The sequence below is a fragment of the Siphateles boraxobius genome, unplaced genomic scaffold (assembly GCF_051911475.1).
Source record: "Siphateles boraxobius isolate OS27281-9 unplaced genomic scaffold, OSU_SipBor_1 65, whole genome shotgun sequence".
Lineage (NCBI taxonomy): Eukaryota > Metazoa > Chordata > Actinopteri > Cypriniformes > Leuciscidae > Siphateles > Siphateles boraxobius.
Window position 1 is genome coordinate 12,458,043 of NW_027509192.1, and position 20,538 is coordinate 12,478,580.

The window sequence follows — 20,538 nt, forward strand, 5'->3', positions numbered from 1 at the left end:
TAGAATTTATTCTACTGTTAGCCACAGATCAATGTTTCTCATCAGAAGTAAAAGGAAAAAATTTAATCAAATTAATAATATAAAATTAATGCAAAAATGAAAATAAATTAACAAATAAAAAATGACATTCATAGAATTTATGTTATATTGTAAGCCATATTTAGCCAAATGAAAAAATTATTTAATAAATGAAAAAAAAAGAATAGTTAATATTTACAGAATTTATTTGATTATACTGTTAGCCATACTTTCATAAAAAATAAAAAAAGATCAAATTAAATGAAATAAATAAATAAGTTAACATTTACATAATTTATTTTATTCAAAAAATGAAAATAAATAAATGTTTTATTATTAGCTTTATTTTTTTTCTTCAGGATTATATATATAACATTATCATCAGCCATTGGCTAGCCTACCTCATAGACTTATGAAATATTTGTCAGATACTATTTTACACTAAGGCCTAATTCACTGTAGCCAAACATGGATTTTTATACATTAAAGCTTATGCCTTTTTATGTTAAGGAGGGGGACTCAAACCGGGATAATGATATATCGGGCACATGGTATCAAAAACAGCTCCAGTAAAATTTTGATTTGTAAAATAGTTACACTTTCTCACTTATCATCCACTATGACAAATCTCTTAATTCTCTTTCATTATCACTGCTCTCCCTATGACCCTGGAACTGAATTAAATCATGTCGTTTCTCAATTAACACACGCTTGTGTATACATACATCCCATCGAAGTAAAAGTAAAGTTTGAAGATTGTTAAGTACGCTCCCTATTTAGACTGTATTTCTGCTGTCTAGGTAGGGAGCTCAGCGGGGTTTGAGGCAGACCGAGTCAGTCTATGCATGGAAGCCTTCTTAAACCATAACAACACTGTCTTCACTTAGCAGATCAACATCACTGCTAACACATCTATACGTTTAGGAATCTACATAACTTACTGCTTCTCGGAAACACATTTTGTGGCTTTTAAACATACACGTTTAGAGTTTAAACACAGAAATCGAGCAGCAGAGGACAGACTGTGTTAGCTAACGTTAGTGCTTTAGCTAGCACACACAGGCTCATGGAGTGCCCTCACCTCAGCTCCAGTGTCTGTATGACAGTGGATCCGAGCCGCTTCCCCAACGGTTCCCCTTCCTCGTGGTGCTGTTCTGGTGAGTGAAATGCGGATACAAATGACTATTCACTAATAATCACTAATAATTAAGTCCGTTTCCTGTGAAATAGCGCGAGCTAGCCGAGCCGGCTAGTGCTTTATTGCTCACAGAAGCTCGCGCTAGGAGACTTTTGTGGGTTTTTTTTTTTAAACAAATATAACGTTAACTGAAATTGGAAGAAACCCGTAATCGTAAACTATAATAATATGATGTGAAATTATCATATTTCGTAATTGTACTCATTTTAAACCCCAAACTAAGTAGCTAGTTTAGCTTCACACAGCACTCAAACTCGTTAAAACTTGCTAAGCGCAAAGCTTATTGTTCTATGAACACATTTTAGGGTCAATGTTTTGTTTTTAAATAATATTAAATCGTTGTCACATTTACTCTCCTTTTTGTACAGAAAATGTTGTGTTGTCCTTTGATTCAGAAAGTTAAGTGAGACAGCTTTGGCTTTTTAATCTTCGATTGGATTTCAATTTGTCATTTGCTTTATGCCGAGCTGTTTATTTAATATACAGACCTGCTGATGTACAGTTAATTATTAATATTGGTCTTAATGTATTATTGTGAAGAAAAATTGAGCAGTCTAGATGCAGACCTTGATTTCAGAATAAGCCGGAAATAACGCCTGCAAACGTTTTTACAACATTAGTGTAATGCTAATGCATGCATGGCCTTAAATTAGTGCCTGGATGTGTAAAAGGATCAAAACAATGAAATCTAAGAGGATCTAAATTTTAAACTTTTCTATCTTCCAAACTTCATTTTGGGTTTGGTCAGTTGCTGAATGTAGGAAATTATTAAAAGTGGCATTTGAAAGCAAGTTATTGTAAATGGTAAATTGGCTTAGTGTGGGGCCCGTTTTATTAAGGGCCAGTTTGCTGGAAAATGTTCCTGAGGACATCAGAGGAAGCCGTTAAAGGTTTGAGAGACCTTTACAGTAAACCATTAAGTCTTATGGCAACGAACTTGTGTAAAGAAAATAAGTGTGGGTTCAGGTGTCCAATGATTTTCACCAGAATCATATAGATTTTAAATAGACCAAATAAAAACAAAATGTAAAAATAGGTCTATTAGAGGGATTATTTCTGGTGGTGCATACATCAAATTTTGGCCGATAATTGTTTGTTTTTTATATCATGGACATTATAAATATTTTTTGAAAGAATTCTCTTCTGGTTCTGCATTTATTTGATCAAAAATATAGTAAAATATATATTTTTAAATGTAATTTATTCCTGTGATGGAAAAGCTTAGTTTTTAGCAGCTATTTCCTCAGTCATCTGTCACATGATCCTTTGGAAATCATTCTAATATGCTGATTTTATGCTCAAGAAACAAGTCTTATCAATAGAATACGTTAGTATCATAATAAATGTCAATTTTGATCAGTTTAATGTGTCCTTGCTGAATAAAAGTGTAAATTTCTTTCTTTTTGACCCCAAACTTTTAGTTGACTAAAATTGGACTATTTTAAGATTTTTGACATGGATATATCTGATAATTATCTATGCAGGAACATTTCCTTGTTTAAGATGTTTTGTAGTGAATATAAACAACTAGTAAATGCTGTATAACCTAGATCATGCACAGAATTTAATATTTAGGGCTATATACATTAATGTGTAGCCTATATATAGCGTTATGGCTTTCAAAAACAGCCACGACAATAAATATTTATAAAAAGTCACCTAATATGTTTTTTTTTGTTAATAGTCTAGGCTGACATCTAGAGAGCAAGATGACCAAAATATACATCTACACAATATAGGTATATGTGTATGCCATATATATATATATATATATATATATATATATATATATATATATATATATATATATATATATATATATATATATATATATATATGGATAGATAGATATATACCTATATTGTGTAGATGTATATTTTATATACATGTATAAAAAAAAAAAACATATGTGGTGATGTTTTATAAATGTGTTGCCGTGCCTGTTTTTGAATGCCATTCACACTAATTGACATATTTCGAATGAAGGAAATATAAGTTAAAACCAGTATCATCACCAAATATATCATGCATCCCTAATTGAATTGAACATGAAATTTCAAAGTAGAAACTGAAATAGCCTAGTATTTTCTTAATATCTTTAAAAAATTTTTTTTGCAGTGCAGGATATTGTGTATTTTTGGTCGAGATGAATTGTCATGTTAGATTACACTGAAAGCACATGAACATTTAGGGCGTGACGCCAGTGGCCCTTCAGCGCACCCATGGGACATGAGAAATGCCCCATATCTCATGTTTAACACATTTCACACTTATGAAACATGTCTTTTCAGTGACCCTCTCTAGTTACTAAAAATACTTTAATATTCACTTAAAATAATGAAATTAGTAAAACAGAGTTATGAACTACCTTAAATACCATATAATTAAAGATAGCTTCAATTATACACTACTTTGTGGCAGATTCATTGAAAACATCGTACAAATTGTACCTGCTTAGGTGGTTTTTATTCCTAATAAAACTGACTTTGTTAGAATGGTTTCTTTTGTATGAAGCACATTATATAAAGCATGTTACAACAGCACAGCATTGCTGCTTTCTTAATCAGCGCACAGCAGGTACGAGGAGACGCACGGGGTCTATTGACTTTTTCCACATTTGTTGGGTCGTGCACAGACCAGCATTCACCAGAATCGACCGTTCCTTAGCAACGGCTAATTCAGATGCTTGTTGTGCACTCAGAAGGGAAGGTGATCAAGGCAATTAGAACAAAGCTCTCTCTCCCAGCAGGCCACAGCTAGAGCTTACTTTCACATGAGGTTAACATGCCACCTCAGCTCAGTGCAAAAGTGGTTGTTATTATACACTAGGATTCATGTTTTTGCTATGTGGGTCTGGATTTATACTTAATACCTAGTTATATTTGTAAAATTATGTTTAGAAGGGAAAAAATAATCATGGAAACGTTATAAAAAATATGAAAAGAATTAAACAAATACAGATTTTTTTTGGGGGGGGAAATAGAAAATAGTATGTGTGTATATTTGCAATATTAAGTCCAAGAGAAGAATGTGTATGTCTAAATATTATAAAAAAATATGCAAATATAGAAAACAAATAGAAGAATGCATGTTTAGTGTAGAGCTTAGTGTCCACTGTCAAAATATGCATTGTGGGAAAATGTATAATAATTGAAATAATAATAAATAAATACAAATTTTAATTATAATAATAATAATCGGGAGAGAAGTAATTAATAAAAAAAGAAAAATATATAAATATTAAAAAGAAAAATAATATATTATACAAGTAATATTATACAAACAGAAAGAGAAAAGTATATATGTAACCCCATGGAAGCTGAAGATTGTATTTATTTTATATATTTTTAAAGCTATTCAAAATAAGAAAAGATTGTCTGGTTTTATACATTTTTAAAATACCATGTTATATAATGGATGTTATATATATATATATATATTGATCTACATTTTTTTCTCTTCTTTCTTTCTTTTTTTTGTAGTTTGCCGGTCAAACAAAAGCCCGTGGGTTTGCCTGACGTGCTTGAACGTGCATTGCGGAAGGTGAGTGCTTAAATTGATGCTTTTAGTCGGTGGTTTCGGTGTGTGCGGTGTGTTTTCTTTATGATTTACAGTAAATATTACATTCAAGTGTTAATCCAAAGTTCCTTGATTTACTATTGTGAATAATTATTTTTAAGCTCTATTAAAACATTCAAATGTATTCAAATTATTTTAGTAAGTAAATTTAATTAAAATCAATCAAATTTGAATGATTAATAATATATAAAATTTCACACATATTAATATTCCTTTGCATCTGTTTGCTGTGGCAGGTATGTTAACGGCCATGCCAAAAAGCATTTTGAGGACATTCAGGCTCCAGGGGGCGGTCAAAGGAAGCCAGAGCGAGAGAAGTTGAGCGAGAAGAGTCAGCAACACTCTGTGTGTATGGACTGCAACAGTTTTAGCACATACTGGTTGGTTTCTTTACACAAATACACTAACAAGATAAGTGTTCTTAAAGGGACAGTACATACAATATTATTCAGTGAGCAGTGTTTGTGTTAATCTTTCACGTTGTTTGTTTTCTTCTTCTGTAGTTACAGATGTGACGAATTTGTGGTGAACGACACAAAACTAGGAAATGTGCAGAGGGTCAGAGAACATCTTCAGAGTTTGGAAAAGTAAGACTGTTGTTTGTCGAAGTGCATCCATTCAACAATCATCATCACATGAATACATTGTTTTTGAAACGATTTATTCTCTTTGTTCAGCTCTGTGTCTAATACCGACAGACAGAGGAAGAGAAAGCTGTCAGACAGTTCTTCTCATGACAGCAAGCTGAAGAAAGACAGCGTAAGTTGAATTTGATTCTAGATATGTGTGAAAAAGGGCCAAATGTGCTGGGAAATTGTTCAGAAAAACACAATGCGACCATCTACATATCTCACCAAATAATGAATGGTTAATTACTGGAGGGTAAATCTTCTCCTCACAGAATAATTTCCCATGCAATGCTGGAGTCCTTATGTGAATCAGGTTTCATAATTCTTATGACTCTCCACACCAATATGTTGTCATGTTGTAGCCTATTAATGTTTGAAGTTGAATATTTTGCTTTTTTCGCTAATAATATGGAGCTTAACGGGGTGGTAAAAAACGATTTCACTTTTCTAACTTTAGCTAGTGTGAAATGTTGCTGTTTGAGAATAATCAACATCTGCAAAATTACAATGCTCAATGTTCAAAGCAAAGGGAGATATTTGCTTTTAAAGAAAAGGACTACAACAAACGGCTGGTAGGGACTAAACGACATTCCTCCCGGGTTAGTGACATCAGGAAACCCTAAAATGTACATAAACCCTGCCCCCGGGACACGCAGTCCATGTTGAGAAGAGGAAAAGTTGTTGTATAAGAGTAAATTTGTGAGTCAGCTCAAACTTTAGCATCCTTCTTTTCACATGCAATAAAACTCACTCTGTGTGCATCTCACAACAGTTCCTATACGAGCGATTTATAGATTATCATGACAGAATATGCTAATTGAAGATAGTTAACTTCACATCAGCAACATAAATTCATCAACTAACCATTCAAAGACGTCCTGTTGCATTCTACATGTTGTCACTTCTTCTTGAGTCTCTCCATCTTTGTCTGACTCTGTTTTAACATTAAAAGGCAGAACAGTTTCTGACGTTTTAGTGTGTCTGCGTGAGGTAATCTGCTATCACACAAGAGCTCTTGAAACCCCGCCCTCTGCAGCAGCTCATTTGCATTTAAAGGGCCAGGCACAAAACGGTGCGTTTTTGCTAACCCTCAAAAAGTGACAACTTTAACATGCTATATAAAAATATCTGGGGGGTATTTTGTGCTAAAACTTCGCACACACACTCTGGGGACATCAGAGATTTATTTTACATCTTGTGAAAAGGGCATTTTAAAGAGACAATGTGTAGTTTTTTTTAGGTATTTTATTACCTAAAATTAATATTTTTATTCATAAATATGTCCTCAATGGTGTACAAATACCTCTGCCAATTATCTGACTTATCCTCGTAAACGAAGAATTTATTATCTTTATATATATGTGACGGGTAGGTCCACTGAGGCTTCCATGTCGTTCTGCCATCTTGAAAAATTATAATAGCAGAGAGGGACAAAAAGTACTAGGCCAACGTGTTTCCACAACGCGTTTTCGTTCAGAGCCAGCGTCACGTAACTGAAAGCAGCAGAAACGGAGGAGCAGAGCAGTGAGAGGCGCTTGTCACTATTCCGGCAAGTTTAAAAGGCTGCATTGCACTGTTATTATTCATACTGTAACATTCGTTTGTTCGTTGTGTCAAGCAAATAACAAACCTTTTCACCCGAAGGAAAACTCGACGAAGTGCTATTAGAAGACATCCTGTCATAGCTTTTTGGTACATAACAGCTACCGTAGATGCAACACGCATTTGAAAAAGCGAGGCGTTGGAGAGCACAATTCGTTTGAATGCAAAATACAATTTCACTACTAGATGGGAGAAATTCCTACACAATGTCCTTTTAAAAAATGTAAAATGCTTCAAAAAGAATAATTTAAAGGAGCCGTATGTAAGAATGTGGCCAAAACTGGTACTGCAATCACTTTCAAATTACTGTAGAGCGGTGTATCCCCTCCCTGACGCCAGGTTGCCGGATACAGCAGGAACGTAGGCTGCTACAAGAAGCCTTTTCTGTTAATTATGTTTATGCTTCAAATGAGAGATGTTTTGCAAAGTAATTATATATCGCAAAAATTTACTTATGGCGATTAGCCAAATATAATCGTAAAGATGTACGCTCGTATGTGACAGTACATTGTTAGAACAGTAGCTGTTAGTCTAACTTGTAACGGTAGGTATCTGTCACTAACGTAAGTACAAGTGCCTCTGTCACTGTGTAACCGATATCAAAGATACAGCTATTCATTTAGCTGACGCTATAAGTGAAAGCGACCAGCTGTATTTTTTAACTTACCCTGCAGTACACGTCCATAACGCTAAAATATGTTATGTGAAAGATTACATGTCATTCTATTATTTTTGGCTGTAGAACTTGCATAATAAACAATAATGGGCGTACTAATGTTGTTTTCCTCAGCGTCTCATCATAATGACAGAGAAACGGGCTCTGATAATGCATTGCTAATGTTAGTAATGACGACTCGCCGTTTTTATTACCCAAACAATTCCTTACCTTTTCAATTCGACGACCCACCTCCTCCATATGAGCTAACGTAACGTTACTTTGCACGAACATGCATAACTTTGTTCGACTGTCATGAATATTTGATATGTCCATTTACATCAAGTACAAGTTAGCCAAACATGGATGAATCTTACCTGTCCAGGAGAAAATTAGCAACGTTGGCGTCTGTCTTCAAATTCTTCTCCGTTTGCAGCCGTCTCCATCTTTCAAAGGCATCTCCTATACAGATCCTTGTTTTATTTCGGAGATTCATAAGTTTTTTTTTGGTTCGCAACGTTAGATATTTTTTTTTTTATCCGATTCCGACACGTTTGTAGCTGCAGCTGTGGTAACTAGCAGAGCTGGCAACCCGGATGCCGCAACACTACTGACTTTGTGATTGGTAGATAGGTGGAGGGTGGCGCATCAGACCAAACACAACATGACAACATCAACATCAGTTGAGGGCTGCAACTTCACTTTTTAAATGACAATATCCTGGCCGGACTACTGTTGTCATTATTTGAAATGGGCATGAATTCTTAATGTCTAGTGACATATCAGGGCCATTTTATGATTAATTGAAATACATGTCTTACATACAGCTCCTTTAAAATATGTATGTATATATATATAAGTGAAATATTTAAAATAATGGTTTTCTATTTGAATATACTTTAACCCTTTAAGACCGACGCTCCCGTTTGCGTGTCTCCGTTTAAGAGCCGATAGAAACGGAAACCAAATACCTAGCTCAATATTTCTTTTTGCATACAAAACCAGAGACGTTACACGCTCAGATCAAGCCTCCAACATGCTCCTGTTGCGTAGTTTTCATCCTCTAATGAGTCTGCACAAATTGCATAATATGCGTTTACGGCAAAAACAGTTAAAATGCATTGCACCTCTTTGCACACGTTCTATAGATCTGCGATTGATAGGTACGTCTTCCGATGGCTCATTGATGTAATCACGTTCTGTGCTCTATGACCCCAGGAGTTGTCACATGTTGTGACGTCACAAGCTGCAACATTTTACTTCCATTTGCTGTATATGCTACTCTACTGCGTTCTACTTTCATTATTGTATCTTTTTATCATTGCTTCATCATTTTATAATAACTTACTCTTTTAGACATACACACAAATGCACATTTACAAATGCAAGCACGTACGCGCACGCGTAACGTTATGCCAGTACGACTAAAGTACACGGATGCAGAGGTTTTGGCAATACTACTCGCGTCCGATGAAGATGAACTCTCCGTCTGCTATATATTATATTACTGTGTAGTGAATGTAATATTTTAATAAAATGCAACAAATAATAAAAACAACTATATATACATTAACGCATATTAAACATAACTTAAAAATAGTAAATATATAAATAAAGCAACCTATCGTACAGTTCATAGAAATCTCTGGTATGTCACTGTTCAGAAATACTTGGATTTTTGCTTTATAAATTTAACTAGTGGTGTGTATACATTGACTTTTAGTTTAAATTATGTATGCATCATTTGTTCAAATGTGTGCTGGTTTCATAATTTTTCTGAAATGTCCCCACACAGGACGGCACTCTAGCACACTGTGCCACAGGCCTCCGCAATCTGGGCAACACCTGCTTCATGAATGCCATTCTCCAGTCCCTGAGGTAAGAGCAACCCCCACGACCCCGAGCCAAGGGCAGCCGGCGATGTGTGTGCGGCCCGGCTGGAGGAGCTCGAGTGGCTCTCTGTTCTCTGTGGCCAGTGAGCTGGCTGGAGTTGAGCTTGATGGGAAGCCAGGTGACGGATTAGGCCGTCCGCCCACTCACCGCAGCCAACCTTACACTGGCTGAACCGCAACGAGTAGCCCATGCCAAATTCAATAAACCGTTAGGCCTGTGTTTTTATGAACTAGTGAGGGGAAATATTGAACATTGTCGTCATTTATTCGCTGTCTTATTGTTTCCATGGATTTTGTCAAGTTACAGAATGATAAAAGATTATCGCAAAACTATTTTACTTAGAGCAAATAATATTTAATTATTTTTAATTATCATTATTTCATTATTATAGTGTCATAATTATTGTTAACCTGTCATTGGTCTTTTTATTGACCTGTCATTGGTCTTTTTATTGAGGTTTAGATCTACCTAAAAGAAACCTTTCCATTTGCAGACTTTTGCTGGTCATAATCCATAGAAAAGGAATGATTCCAGAGGATTCTGGCATATTGTCAGTGTTTAGTTTGCATTTTGAAAGATATAATAAAAGGGCGTATGGATTTTGAGTCATGTTAGAGACAGATCTGTTTAGTTAAACACTGGTTTTTGTTTCCTGTCTCCAGTAACATCCAGGTGTTCAGCTGTTATTTCAAGGAGCTGCCCTCAGTGGCCTTACGAAGCGGGAAAACGGCAGGAAGGAGAATGTACCACACCAGGAGTCAGGGGGACAGCAGTGTGTAAGGTCCTCTCCACTGAATGGCAAAATGGGGGATTCGAATGGTGTCCTTTATTTTAAAGAAAGAAAGTAGTCAGAACAGTTTTTTTTTGTGTTTAAGCTGTAACAATATCATAAACGTAAGGGATAATCCACAGACAGCTGTGCATTAAATTATATTAATGCATGACGTGGAGGCAAAGAACCACCAAATGTGAAGCGTAGTGCATTAAAATAATGGAATGCAAGCTAGCTGTGGATTATCCCACTTATACCATGGTCATTTGCCAGCTTTAACAACGTAAAGCTGTTATTGATGTTTGCAGCGCAATATTTGACCGGAAGGGTAAAATGGACGGTTATTTTCGTCAGTTACGGCTCGTTAGATCTAGCATTCTGCCCGCTTTGAATCAGACACAGTGCGTAACATTTATTTGAATGAGTGAATTATAGAATTTATTTGAACTCGTTATCGATCGAGAGAGAGTGATTTTAACAATAACATGTTGATCTGTGGACAATTCTTTTACTTACAGAATTAATATACCATGACAAAAATATTTGTCATTTTAAAAAAGTGATTTATAAAAAAATAAATATAAATGAATAATATATCAAATTATATAAATAAAATATAAAATGTTAATTCCTGACATTTTAAATATATTTCTCTGCCACCCCAAAACAGGCCTGATGGTATCAGTCCCTGTAATGCCAGTGTTTTTCTGCTCTGTTGTGCAGATCTCTGGTTGAGGAGTTCAGGAAAACACTCTGTTCACTTTGGCAGGGGAGTCAGACCGCCTTCAGCCCAGATGCCCTCTTTTATGTCATTTGGAAAATAATGCCAAGTTTCAGGTATCAAAAAAGCACACAATTTATTGCAGTTTTTTCCTTGTAGTATGTCTTATAAAAGCTCAGGGTGAAAAATCCAAGTCACACTAAAATGCAATAAATTTTTTCATTTTTCCAGCACCCAGAAAAATAATTTCTGTTTCATCCATTCTTGCTAGTGGTCGACCGTTATGGATTTTTTTTTATGGCTTCTCAGAGAGCTGGATGGCCAATGGCTGATACAAAGCCGATATATATGTGATTTCATTTACAATAATATTTAGTAATGTAAAGTAATATAATTAGAAATAAATAATTTGAACTTGATAAAAAAACAGTAAACAGATTTATTCGTTAGATAGGAACTTCTGGATTTTGTAATCTTATTATAGTAATTTTACAAATAGTAGTTGCATGTTTTCGCAAATAAAGACCAGGTTTTCCACACTGCCAAAAAAAAAGTCCAGCTTCCGACGCTCTTATCAAAAAACAAAACTTAATGGGCAGTGGCAATAATTAAAAGAAATGCCAAATATTTTTACTTTCTGTTTGATGACATGTATTAAAGATTACTTTTTAAATGTAAAATGTTTACATTTGACTTCCATAATTATATAAACTAATTGTAATAACAATGAGTAATATTAGTGACCTAAAATATTAAATGAGAAAAAATGTGTCCTTGTTTGTGAAATATGCTGCCAGACCAAATACAGTTTTTTTTCTAAACCAATGCCTAAATAGCTTTTTGATTATTGTTTAACATTATCCAAAAGCCTTCATGGCCTCAGTGATGTCATCGGAAAAGCAAAGTGTTTTCTTGGTTCATTTTGAAATAATGTTTACGAAGTCAAAACAATTTTTTCTTACATAAAGTAATTGTGATCAATTTTGACTTTTATCTGATGTTTTTGCAGGGGTTACCAGCAACAGGACGCTCATGAGTTCCTGCGCTACCTGCTGGATCATCTTCACAGAGAGATGCAGGGGAGCAAGAACGGGTCGCCTAGTCCCGCCCTGACCCCGGACCGACCCAAACATGCCTCCGAGAGCAAATGCTACATGTATGATACCCCTCTGAACGCATTTATTTGTAATTTCTACTCCCATGTCCACCTTTGTTTGGACAAAAAGATAGTCCTGCCCAAATCTTAAGCCGCCTTTCCACTATCTCTGACATTCGCATACGATTGTCACATTTAGTCCCCAAATTGGTCATAAAGCAACCGTTACCCGCTGCTTATTCACCATGAATAGAAGTCGACCAATTGGTTTTGTTGATTAATCGGCACCGATTGCTGGAATGATCGGCAAACATCCATGTTGATATTTTTTCCGGGTTGCATCTGCTGCGTGAGTGGCTGAGAAGGGTCCGTTCTCATTATACAGTACGAGAGCGGCCTCTAGAGGCGAAACAGCGCGGCCCAACCTTGTTTTCGTTATCGGGGAAATCCGTTATCTGTCGATCCCTAAAAATGAATTATGTGAATGAACGATTTGATTGAACGTGTGAATCATGTATCCACACAAAACAAATGACACCCAACATGTCTGAAAGAAAAAAATAGGTTTTCTTGGGCGAAACAATTAAAAAAATAATTAAATAATTATTTATTTCCAAATTATTCATAACCGCCATTTTATAGAAATAGTTTAAAGAATGATGTTTCAGTGAAAAAAATACCAGTCATTCTCCCCTCGCGCTCATAATGTTGATTACATTTCAGATCTGAATTTTCTGCATATGCATATGGTTGGAACTCTACAAAGCTCCCGTACTACTCGACATCAAAAATAAACGACTTCCAGTCTGTCGCTTGTTCGGAAATTCTGGAAAGGCAGCTTTAGGCCACTGGTCAAGCAAGAACTTGATATTTTGGACCACTCAAACAAACGCAGTGTTTTTGCAAGCGCCACAGTAGCGGAAAGTCGTTTAATATATATATATATATAAATGGACAACTTGTCTTCAGTGAACTACATTTTTTCCTAGTCAAAGCGGTACACAGATGGTTCGGGGCAAATTTCTAATTCGAGGTAGGTCTATCTCAGCAGGCCGCCCCTTGTTCCATATCTCCCCTGCTAGTTTAGCGAGTACGTGGGCAGCAGTGATAAAGATAATTCTTTACGGCACGCAGAGGGAAGTCTCTCTCGTATACAGAGACTGCTGTTCCCACACTTGCCTGCTGCTAGAGGCAGAGCCACCCTGTTGAGTTTGTATTAATAGCAGCAGACAAGTGAGGAAGCCCCCAGCCTGGGCTGTGAGGGTGACCTGAGTGGATTTGCAGGGTTATTGAAAAGGAAGTGCAGTGTTGTGTCGTGCTCACTGGATTGTGCGAAACAAAATGGCAGGTTAATCCTGCTGCGAATAGACAAACTAAATGTGCTTTCACAAGGGTCTGATTCTATTGAACACACTTAGGAAACGGTACTCATGTTGGTTTATTTAAACAGGACCTATTATTCTCTGTTCAAAGTCTTCATGTTGTTTTTGGGGTCTACTAGAATGGGTTTAATGCTTGAAAACATTATTTCACAAGTTTGACATTGTAGCAGCACCTCTCTTCACAGTCTGTCTGTAACGCTCTGTTTAGTTCCGGTTTCTATGAAGCCCCTCCTTCCAAAAAGCACAATGTGCTCTGATTGGTTGACTGGATCAGTGTGTTGTGATTGGTCAACTGCTTAGAGCGTGTTTGGGGAATGTCACAGCTCTTACCAATAACCGTGAGTTTCAACACACTACTAGCGCAACTCGATCAGGCCTCGCCACTTTTTTGTGCATATGACTTGGGTGGGAATTATTTAAATGAGGAATATTGTGAAGTGTTCCTTCCCTGAAGAAATCTCAAGACTGCAATCAATGTGTTTCAGGGAGTTCAGAAACAGTGCGCTGTGAAACTCCCATTGGAGTGATAATAGGACGCCTTTGATAATGCAAAACGGTTTTGCTTTTCTGCTAGAAACGGGACCTCCACTATCGTCACATCGGTGTTTGGTGGCGTCCTACAGAATGAGGTGTACTGCTTGATATGTGGCACGGAGTCTCGGAAATTTGATCCATTCCTAGGTGAGTCGTAAATCTGGTCCATCAGCTTTAAAAGCTTTTGTTGCCATGGTTATGCCAAATGTTGCTCTCCTCCAGATCTCTCATTGGACATTCCCAGCCAGTTCAGAATCAAGACCACAAAAGACCAAGAGCCGGGGCCAACGTGCACTTTGAGAGGTAAGAGATGTAATTAGAAAACTATTAAATTCTGTTCATTTTGTTCTCCAGCAACACTTAAGAGGTTGTGTGCCGTCTCTCTGCCGGCTATAGATTGCCTTTATAGTTTCACAGACCTTGAGGAACTTGATGAAACTGAGCTCTACATGTGTCACAAGTGCAAAAAGCGACAAAAGTCCACCAAGAAATTCTGGATCCAGAAACTGCCCAAGGTGATGGAAGTAGCCTATAGAAATATCTCATTTTGAATTCTCATGTTTCATGTAGTTTGCAACGGTTATATGATGTCTTGTGCCTGTGCAGGTGCTTTGTTTGCATCTGAAGAGGTTCCACTGGACTGCGTTTCTGAGGAATAAGATTGACACCTATGTAGAGTTTCCCATGCGTGGCCTTGACATGAAAAGCTACTTGTTAGAGGTGAGAGCAAACCATTTAATTCTGTAATAATGTAACAATAATGTAATATAATGTAACATTCTTATAACTGAAGAATGTTTTTTGGGGCAATTTATGCACTTATTTAATATATAGATGTCATTTATAATTAATTAAATTAAAGATTATTTATAATTATAATAGTATAAAGTGTAACATATGTGTGTTTATTATGCTATTACTTTATATACTAATATATGCTTTATTACTTTATACTTTATATATATTTTTTTAATATTATTATATTAATTATCTAATATTAAAAAATACAATTATTATAATATATATGTGTATGTGTGTATATATATATATATATATATATACATACATATATATACATACATATACAGGTCCTTTTTAAAAAATTTGCATATTGTGATAGTTCATTATTTTCCATAATGTAATGATAAAAATTAAACTTTCATATATTTTTATAATCATTGCACACCAACTGAAATATTTCAGGTCTTTTATTGTTTTAATACTGATGATTTTGGCATACAGCTCATGAAAACAAAAACAAAAAAGAAAAAAAAAGTCAACCTTCAAATAATTGTTCAGTTATGCACTCAATACTCGGTCGGGAATCCTTTTGCAGAAATGACTGCTTCAATGTGGCGTGGCATGGAGGCAATCAGCCTGTGGCACTGCTGAGGTGTTATGGAGGCCCAGGATGCTTCGATATATATATATATATATATATATATATATATATATATATATATATATATATATATATATATATATATATATATACAGGTCCTTCTCAAAAAATTAGCATATTGTGATAAAGTTAATTATTTTCCATAATGTAATGATAAAAATTAAACTTTCATATATTTAAGATTCATTGCACACCAACTGAAATATTTCAGGTCTTTTATTGTTTTAATACTGATGATTTTGGCATACAGCTCATGAAAACCCAAAATTCCTATCTAAAAAAATGTGCATATCATGAAAAGGGTCTCTAAACGAGCTATTAACCTAATCATCTGAATCAACTAATTAACTCTAAACACCTGCAAAAGATTCCTGAGGCTTTTAAAAACTCCCAGCCTGTTTCATTACTCAAAACCGCAATCATGGGTAAGACTGCCGACCTGACAGCTGTCCAGAAGGCCATCATTGACACCCTCAAGCAAGAGGGTAAGGCTGTTTGCCCTCAAGCAAATAGGCTGTTCCCAGAGTGCTGTATCAAGGCACCTCAGTGGGAAGTCTGTGGGAAGGAAAAAGTGTGGCAAAAAACGCTGCACAACGAGAAGAGGTGACCGGACCCTGAGGAAGATTGTGGAGAAGGACCGGTTCCAGACCTTGGGGGACCTGCGGAAGCAGTGGACTGAGTCTGGAGTAGAAACATCCAGAGCCACCGTGCACAGGCGTGTGCAGGAAATGGGCTACAGGTGCCGCATTCCCCAGGTCAAGCCACTTTTGAACCAGAAACAGCGGCAGAAGTGCCTGACCTGGACTACAGAGAAGCAGCACTGGACTGTTGCTCAGTGGTCCAAAGTACTTTTTTCAGATGAAAGCAAATTTTGCATGTCATTCGGAAATCAAGGTGCCAGAGTCTGGAGGAAGACTGGGGAGAAGGAAATGCCAAAATGCCTGAAGTCCAGTGTCAAGTACCCACAGTCAGTGATGGTCTGGGGTGCCATGTCAGCTGCTGGTGTTGGTCCACTGTGTTTTATCAAGGGCAGGGTCAATGCAGCTAGCTATCAGGAGATTTTGGAGCACTTCATGCTTCCATCTGCTGAAAAGCTTTATGGAGATGAAGATTTCATTTTTCAGCACGACCTGGCACCTGCTCACAGTGCCAAAACCACTGGTAAATGGTTTCCTGACCATGGTATTACTGTGCTCAATTGGCCTGCCAACTCTCCTGACCTGAACCCCATAGAGAATCTGTGGGATATTGTGAAGAGAAAGTTGAGAGACGCAAGACCCAACACTCTGGATGAGCTTAAGGCCGCTATCGAAGCATCCTGGGCCTCCATAACACCTCAGCAGTGCCACAGGCTGATTGCCTCCATGCCACGCCGCATTGAAGCAGTCATTTCTGCAAAAGGATTCCCGACCAAGTATTGAGTGAAAAACTGAACTTAATTATTTGAAGGTTGACTTTTTTTGTATTAAAAAAAACTTCTTTTATTGGTCAGATGAAATATGCTCATTTTTTGAGATTTGAGAATTTTGGGTTTTCATGAGCTGTATGCCAAAATCATCAGTATTAAAACAATAAAAGACCTGAAATATTTCAGTTGGTGTGCAATGAATCTAAATTATATGAAAGTTAAATTTTTATCATTACATTATGGAAAATAATGAACTTTATCACAATATGCTAATTTTTTGAGAAGGACCTGTATATATTAGTCATATTACCCTTCGAATATATTAACATCATTTTAATATAATTTGATAACCATTTATATTTTTTCATATATAACATTCATATATAAAATTAATGAAAACATTAAAATGATTTACATCAAATTTATTACTATTAAATATTTATTATAATACTTTTTTGTTGTTTCAAATTTAAATAAACATAAGTAGAATAATGATAAATACAATCATTATTTTACTACTTTATATATGAATAATCCGTAATAACAGTAAAGTAATATTCATAATACTATACTATACATAAATTGATTAATTATTCATATTTACATTAAAAAACTAATTATACCTTTAATCGATATGATTAAAATTTTTACAATAATGTTATATAATAAATATACTTCTTATTATCTGATTGTTGTTATATGAAATATAAAAAATTTGTAATTATATTCAGCCTGAAAACAGCTTGCCTGAGAGAGGCCTGTATGATCTTGCTGCAGTGGTGGTGCATCATGGGTCTGGGTAAGTAAAAGCTTGTAGTATACAACTCATTTACCAGCCTGAACTTCTGAACTTCCACTAGGGGGGGATGTTATATCAGTAGCTGTTTTCTATTATTTCCTGTTATATCAATTCACACTCTGTACAGATAATCAGATCACAGATATATAGACGATATTCCATCTCCATCCTCTCCCGCAGCATCGGCTCAGGACATTACACGGCATACGGGCGTCACGAAGGCCGATGGTACCACTTCAACGACAGCACGGTGACTCTGGTCAATGAGGAGGCTGTGCTGAAAGCCAAGGCCTACATCCTGTTCTACACAGAGCACAGCGATCAAGAGAGTCAACCCAAGCTTTAAGACTTCAGTTATTGGACCTTCATGCGTGTGCCGTCATCCGTCTCATTGTCTATGCTATCCAGTTATGTTTCTCCGTCACAGAACCTCAGTATAAACCGAATTGCTGCTTACATTTTGACTTGATGACTTGCGTTTAATAGACTGTCCCGTTTTTTTTCTTCTTTTTTTTCTTCTTTTCATGTGCCACCAGTGTGAAATGAGATTCCAAAGGCAATTCTTCAGGGGGCTGAAAAAGAATTGACTGTAGAAACAAAATGCTTTACAATTGATTTTTTTTCCTAATTGAGTGTTTTTCCGTCTGCTGAAATGATGACAGCTGACTCGTTTTGTGTGTCAGACGCTTGACGTTTCCTACTCACGCCAACGTTCTGTTCGCTGCTCCAGGAAGGTTTTTTGTTCTGTTCCGCTTGGAAATTCATTCTTGTCCTCTGAGCCTGCTGTTCATATGATCTTGGTTGGCGTTGGAGGTATTTCCTAACCAAAACTTGAAATGTATGATTTTACGTAACAAAACGAGATGTCATTTTTTTTATCACAAAGCAGTAGTTGGCTCAAACACAGCTATCACCTCACTAATGTGAAAATTAATTTTGAAGAGAAGGGTCCAGTAGTTCACGTTTCGTTTCCTTTACGCTTGGAAATGTCTGACATGATGTAAAGTTTCTGTCCTTTTAGAATGAAAGGGATGCATATTGTGCAAAAGTTGATCCGTGGTTTTATTATATTCTCATAATTAAAACGCATACAATGAATTATTGTATTTACTGGTCCATTTTGAAGCTTATTTTTTAAGCTCAAACGTGCTGCGTAACGCACAAGAATGAAACTCTTGGTTCAAGCGAACATGCTTGAACTTCTGTTTTAGTTAATGAATGTTTATATGTGAATAAAAGCACATAAGTTCATCAAATATAGCGATCAAGTCTCTTCAGAAAATTTGGACTAAACCGCTTAACTCATATGGATCAATTTTACGGTCTCTATTAACTTTTTTTGAAGCGTCAAAGTGTCAGTAGCGTAGCTGTCTGTGGAGAGTACAGAAACATCTCAGATTTCATCAAAAAGATCTTCCTTTGTGTTCTGACGATAAACTGAAGTCTTACGGGTTTGGAACGACATGAAGGTTAGTAATTCATTAGAATTTTCATATTTGAGTGAACAATCCCTTTAACTATTATAACTCTGTTTCTGACTGACATATAAAAGGACAAACCATTAATTTTGGTACTATTTAGGACTGGGTAAAGATGAAATCCAGTGATTTGTTCTTCCTCACAACCTTGTTAACATGATTTTGTTTCCAGAAGTTGTGCAAACCGAGCCAATCATAGCTTCAAGCAATCAATAGCTTGCCAAAAAGAGGAAGTGCTTGGTATTTTTTGTGTGCTAATACGCATCAGATGGTCCGTGGGTGTGCCGGCTTATGCTGGGACTAGCTATGCCCCACTTCCATATCAGTCATTGCAAATAGGGTAAAAATTAATAGATCATAATCTGTTAATAATGAAAAAAAATTCCTAGAGGAAGTAAATCTGAAAAAATGTCAATACAAAGTCTTGCATTGCCAATGCTTTTCAAGTCTAATCAATTCTATGACACATTTGCGTGTGTAAAATAATATTAATATTTAAATGTATAATAAAAGATAATATATATTTGATGATAATAAAATATTAGATTACACATATTATATTTTTTATATATAAACTTAACTACCCATTGATCTCAATGTTAACCTGGGCGTATGTGACCAGTTTAGTTAACTTAGGTGTATTTTGTATACAAAAGAACATGCTGTCACTCAATTTGAATTTGCTCGCATTGGGTTGAATGATTCTGGTACACACTGTTCTCAAATACGGGTGTAGGTTCAGTCAGAGTGTTTCACAATGTACAGGATTGCTTTTATTTCCTCTGTTCTGCCCATGTAATTGCTCCAGGTGGAGTACCTTTCTCCTTATCCTCGCTTGACATATAGTGGCATGTACACTTTCTCCCATAATCTTTTTTTTCAAATGACCACTTACAGTGTCACCCACTGTGAAATGTAAATGCTGAATGGTTTTTAATGACGTAAAGCGTTCCAAAACAACAGCGTATGAGGGCGCGTATTGTTCTCATTGTGAGTGTTTATTTTCCTCACTCCTTCTATCAATTGCTGCCACCCACACACACACACACACACACACTCCCGGGGGCAGAACAAACACTGGGACTTCCCCACACGCCACGTGCAAGCGAAGAACAGGTGAGGAACAGCTGCTCACAGGTCTGAAGCTGTCACACTTTAGAAAGGACAACAATGTTCTCTCTTTCTCCTTCTGTTAGGTCACAGCTGCCAATAAGATCACGTTGCTTGTGTTATCAAGTGCCACTGCGTCAGTCGCGGCATGTCATGATGACTCATTGAAAGTGACTCAAACGTTACAGGCTGAAATCGCACTTTACTTGGAAAAAGATTTGCCAGGTCCTCCTAATGGTCATCTAATGATAGCAGGTGGTAT

General features: G+C 36.2%; 1 protein-coding gene across 2 annotated transcripts; it reads left to right on the top strand.

Annotated features, from left to right (window-relative positions):
- Positions 1-633: 633 nt before the first annotated feature.
- usp3 (ubiquitin specific peptidase 3) lies at positions 634-18,944 on the top strand. Of its 2 annotated transcripts, none has more exons than XM_077211064.1 (15): positions 634-1,175; positions 4,699-4,759; positions 5,032-5,175; positions 5,299-5,382; positions 5,473-5,554; positions 9,477-9,559; positions 10,237-10,350; positions 11,070-11,183; positions 12,077-12,223; positions 14,120-14,226; positions 14,302-14,382; positions 14,476-14,594; positions 14,686-14,799; positions 17,621-17,688; positions 17,869-18,944. In XM_077211064.1, exons 1-15 carry the CDS (start codon positions 1,085-1,087, stop codon positions 18,032-18,034), a joined length of 1,575 nt encoding a protein of 524 aa, XP_077067179.1. In that variant the 5' UTR covers positions 634-1,084; the 3' UTR covers positions 18,035-18,944. The 2 variants fall into 2 exon arrangements, with proteins under 2 accessions (XP_077067179.1, XP_077067180.1); XM_077211065.1 differs by having other exon boundaries at positions 830-1,175; positions 5,494-5,554.
- Positions 18,945-20,538: the final 1,594 nt, after the last annotated feature.

Bases quoted from the DNA above. Each gene is read 5' to 3' on its own strand.
- usp3 (XM_077211064.1), top strand. From the start codon at position 1,085: ATGGAGTGCCCTCACCTCAGCTCCAGTGTCTGTATGACAGTGGATCCG. The intron at 9,560-10,236 runs GTAAGAGCAACC...TCCTGTCTCCAG, and splicing joins GCCATTCTCCAGTCCCTGAG to TAACATCCAGGTGTTCAGCT. The intron at 11,184-12,076 runs GTATCAAAAAAG...ATGTTTTTGCAG, and splicing joins AAAATAATGCCAAGTTTCAG to GGGTTACCAGCAACAGGACG.